We start from the raw sequence: 5,000 nt of genomic DNA, 5'->3' as shown, positions 1-5,000 counted from the left end.
CGTCCGTCCGTCCGTCCGTCCGTCCCTCCGTCCCTCCGTCCCTCCGTCCCTCCATCCATCCATCCATCCATCCATCCATCCATCCATCCATCCATCCATCCATCCATCCATCCATCCATCCATCCATCCATCCATCCATCCATCTATCTATCTATCTATCTATCTATCTATCTATCTATCTATCTATCTATCTATCTATCTATCTATCTATCTATCTATCTATCTATCTATCTATCTATCTATCTGCCCTTAGACCCTTAGCTCGGCTGAGAAAAAACTCCCAGTAAAAAACCCTTTACCGGGATTAAAAAAATGTAGAAATCTCAGGGAGAGTGGACAGAGTAAGGGATCCCTCTCCCAGGACGGACATGCTGCAATAGATGTCATAAGTAGAGAAAAATCACGAAGGAATTTGATCATTGACCAGATGTTTACATGGTAATACTAAAGTAAAGTGTGAATAGTGTGGATGCAGGAAGACTTCAGATGCTGCCAGAGGATCCACACCGTCTCAGGAAAACTGGAAGAGGAGTTTTATGAAAAACTATACAGAGATATTCTAAAATACCGTTGCTGGTAAGGGAATTTCTCAGAGCACAGCCTAGGCTCTGTAAACGGGCATGTTGCTATACAGTGGCCCCTTTTGTTTACACTCCCGTTTACAGAGCCTAGGTTGTGTATTACGTAATACCATTTTTTTCTGCACACACACACACACACAGTACAGACAGGTAGCGGACCATGAGGAGATATTCACTGATTTTGAGAAAAATGATTTTGACAACAAGCGGACAAGAAAATCCAAAAGACACACACACACACACACGCGCGCGCGCTCGTACACACACGCACAAGCGCGCGCACACTCACACACACAGAAACACACACACACACTCTCTCACAACACACACAGACACAAACACACACGCACACACACACACACACACACTCACACACACACACACACACACACACACTCTCTCACACACACACACACACACACACACAGAAGGGTCTCAGGTATTTCCAGGTGTTGGTGGGTTACTCTACAGGTTTAGACTCGTCGCTTCATAATCTCATTCTAAACATTCTCCACATTCTCTCTGTGACCCTTCACCTACAACTCTGTGTGTGTGTGTGTGTGTGTGTGTGTGTGTATGTGCTTGCGTGCGCGCGTGCATGCGTGTGTATGTCTGTCTCTCTCCCTCCTGTGTGTGTGTACAGTGTGTGTGTGTGTGTGTGTGTGTGTGTGTGTGTGTGTGCGTGTGTGTGTGTGTGTGTGTCTCTCTCTCTCTGTGTGAGTGTGTGTGCGTGTGTGTGTCTCTATCAGTGTGTGTCTCTCCCTTTGTGTCAGAGGAGATGAGATGATGAGATGGTGCGTGCGTGTCTCTCTGTCTGTGTGCGTGTGTGTGCGTGCGTGTGTGTGTGTGTGTGTGTGCGCGTGTGTGTGTGTGTGTGTGTGTGTGTGTGCGTGCGTGTGTGTGTGTGTGTGTGTGTACCATCTCTCTCTCTGGGTGGTATGAAGCACAGATTATTCTTCTGCAGCGCTGAGCGAATCCTCCGGTCAGAGAGACAAGCAGAGCCAGACCCAACAGGAAGCCTGCACCACAAACTAGATGTTCAAAATGTGTCTGTCTGTCTGTGTGTCTGTCTGTGTGTCTGTCTGTCTGTCTGTCTGTCTGCGTGTCCGTCTGTCTGTCTGTCTGTCTGTCACACTGTTTGACTCATGTCATTTTTTTGAAGTTCTTTAATTTTCGTCCCTATTGCACCCCTCCCCCTCCCCCTCTCCTTCCCCCTCCCCCTCCCACTCCCCCTCTCCCTCCCCCTCCCACTCCCCCTCTCACTCCCACTCCCCCTCCACCCCAAAAAAAAGATTGTTCGGGAAAAACAGATATTTTTCTGTAAAAACGAAGAAAGAAAAAACTGCTGTTAATTTTTTTCATTTACTGAGGTTTTATTGTCTTTTTTGGAGAAAAAAAAACTGTTTATAAAATTAAGGCTTATAGTGAGACTGTAAAAAAGTTGAAAAATTTAAAAAAATATTAAAATAGTTGTAGAAACACGCCCCAAAAAAGTTGAGAAAAAATTATAATTTAAAAATTAAAAAAACTTTGAAAAACGGAAAGGTCAATAAAAATCAATTAATGAAATCGAAAAACTAGTTAAAAAAGGATAAAACAAATGACACAATTATCAGAAAAATGGAAAAAAAACTCTGTAGTAACACACACACACACACACACACACCCCCCCCCCCCACACACACACACACACACCAACCTCCCCCCCCCACCCCTCCTACCCAGAGTGAAGCAGTGGCTGTAGTCGGGTTGGGACGGCTCCACCAGACACTTCCTGCTGATGACCGTGATGTTTCCTCCCTGGAGGACGTTGAACGAAGACACCAGATCCCTGAAGATATCTGAAGCGTAACCCGATCCATTCACCTGCACGGCTACTGTGACCGGGGCTAAGGCAGGGAGATACAGAGATATAAGTGTGTGTGTGTGTGTGTGTGTGTGTGTGTGTGTGTGTGAAGCGTAGCCCGATCCGCTCACCTGCACAGCTACTTTCACCGGGGCTAAGGACAGGGAGATGCAGAGATATAAGCGTGTGTGTGTGTGTGTGTGTGTGTGTGAAGCGTAGCCCGATCCGCTCACCTGCACAGCCACTTTCACCGGGGCTAAGGACAGGGAGATGCAGAGATATAAGCGTGTGTGTGTGTGTGGGGGGGTGAGGGGGGTTGGGTGTGTGTGTGGGGGGGGGGGGGGGGGTTGGGTGTGTGTGTGCTGAAGATATCTGACGCGTAGGCCGATCCATTCACCTGCACCGCTACTTTCACCGGGGCTAACACAGGGAGACACTAAGATATAAATGTGTGTGTGTGTGTGTGTGTGTGTGTGTGTGTGTGTGTGTGTGTGTGTGTGTGTGTGTGTGTGTGTGTGTGTGTGTGTGTGTGTGTGTGTGTGCGTGTGTGTGTGGAACAACAGCTGGCGTGGTAAAAACTCTATCGCTTTTGTCCAAAAGGGGGTGCTAGAATTAACACAATCTAAAAGTTCCTCGGAGCCACTTTAATGGTAACACATAGGCGTACACACACACACACACACACACACACACACAGACACACACACACACACACACACACACACACACACTCACACACAGCCTAATCCTCTCACCTCTTGCCAGGACGTCCCCTTTGACTTGGTGGTTGACTTGGTCTAACATCCAGAACACCAGGTAGTCGAGGCCGACCAGCAGCCCGCCCATCACCGCGTGTTTTAGGACGGAGACCAAACCCCGCAGCACCGCACGCTGCTCCCGGAACGAGAGCTGGAACGCCACTAGAGAGCATGTGAAGACGGAAAGAATTGAGGCAGGAAATAAGTGTGACAAGCTTGTGCTTCTGTAATTATTACTTTTTTGATTACATTTTTATAATTATATTTTTTTTAATTAAAGCTGGGGCATGTGATTTCTGATTGGTCAAAGTTAACATGAGCTGTACACTTTGACCAATCAGAGCGAGGCTCCGATTCTCTGTTCTCATTGGCTGTTGGGACTGTCCATTCACTTTGGCACCGACGTTGTTGGTGTAGAGCGTGTCAGGGAGGGACCATAGGGGAGGGACCAAAGAGAACAAGTGGAGCGGTTGAGGTATTTGGATTCAAATCTCTATCCCAACTGCCATTTTCTCCCCAAATCATATACCCCAGCTTTAAATGTTTAAACGCTTTAATTTTTAAATGTATACATTTGATCATTATTGTTATTTCTTTTTTGCAAGTGTTTTTATATTTATTTATTGAGTACTGACGTGGTGTGATGTAGGTCTTTGCCTCTCTGCCTGTGAGTGGCAGGACGGAGGTCCCGCCTCCCGACGTCACCGATTGGTCGAACTCTTCAAACTGAGCGCTGATGAAAACGTTATCGAAGCCAAGATCACGGAGATACCGCCGTCTGTAGCGCGCCGCCCTGCACACACACACACACACACACACATAGACACGTCAGCACACACACACACACACACACAGACACACAGGCATCTAGCTATCTATCCATCCACCCACCCACCTTTTGAAAGCGAGAGCCAGCAGTGTTAACCCTGCGTAGGCCTATATGTCTGTCTGTCTGTGTGTCTGTCTGTCTGTCTGTCTGTCTGTCTGTCTGTCTGTCTGTCTGTCTGTCTGTTTGTGTGTGTGTCTGTCTGTCTGTCTGTCTGTCTGTCTGTCTGTCTGTCTGTCTGTCTGTCTGTCTGTCTGTCTGTCTGTCTGTCTACCTGATGAAAGCCAGCCCCAGCAGTAGTAGCCCTGCGTAGGCCTATCTGTCTGTCTGTCTGTCTGTCTGTCTGTCTGTCTGTCTGTCTGTCTGTCTGTCTGTCTGTCTGTCTGTCTGTCTGTCCGTCCGTCCGTCCGTCCGTCCGTCCGTCCGTCCGTCCGTCCGTCTATCCATCCATCCAACCACCCACCCACCTGATGAAAGCCAGCCCCAGCAGTATTAGCCCTGCGTAGGCCATCGGTGCGTTGAGCCACTGGAACAGATGGAGCTCTGCAGACACTTCCTCCATGATGCTCTGCGCCGTCTGCTGCAGCGAGCGGCTAGCGTTGGCCTCGAGGTCGTAGGTCACAGAGGCCGTCAGGTTGAACTCAAACTCCTTTTTCATCCGCTCAAACGCTGCTATGGTGGCTGAGAGAGGACACACACACACACACACACACACACACACACACACACACACAGGGGACTCAGAGACAGCTTTAAATGTTGTTAGAGTAGCTACGAAGAACTTTAAAATATTTCTGAAACAGTCTCATTTTTCCTCTGATGATCATAAAAATTACATGTAACAGCAAACCAGACCATCAGTGTAAAAGAATGCTATTTTTATATAGTTTTTCTTGATGCCTTTGTCATGGGTATACGCTCACCCAGGAACAACAGCTGGCGTGGTAAAAAAAACTACTGCTTTTGTCCAAAGGGGGCGCTAGAATTAA

At 47.8% G+C, this 5,000-nt stretch overlaps 1 protein-coding gene across 1 annotated transcript in view; it reads right to left on the bottom strand.

Moving 5' to 3' along the window:
• The window catches only part of dcst2 (DC-STAMP domain containing 2), a gene marked incomplete at both ends in the record, with an annotated part of 16,777 nt that overhangs the window by 6,358 nt on the left and 5,419 nt on the right, over positions 1 to 5,000 (bottom strand). The window contains 5 exons of the mRNA XM_080053330.1: positions 1,500 to 1,600; positions 2,303 to 2,470; positions 3,183 to 3,347; positions 3,821 to 3,978; positions 4,479 to 4,692. Of these exons, the coding sequence (XP_079909456.1) occupies positions 1,500 to 1,600; positions 2,303 to 2,470; positions 3,183 to 3,347; positions 3,821 to 3,978; positions 4,479 to 4,692 (806 nt within the window). The remainder of the gene's footprint in view (positions 1 to 1,499; positions 1,601 to 2,302; positions 2,471 to 3,182; positions 3,348 to 3,820; positions 3,979 to 4,478; positions 4,693 to 5,000) is intronic.

This window comes from Ammodytes marinus (genome assembly GCF_949987685.1).
Source record: "Ammodytes marinus genome assembly, chromosome: 25".
NCBI classification, from domain to species: Eukaryota; Metazoa; Chordata; class Actinopteri; order Uranoscopiformes; family Ammodytidae; genus Ammodytes; species Ammodytes marinus.
Note: the sequence above shows the minus strand (reverse complement) of the source record. Positions and strands in the feature narration are given on the sequence as shown.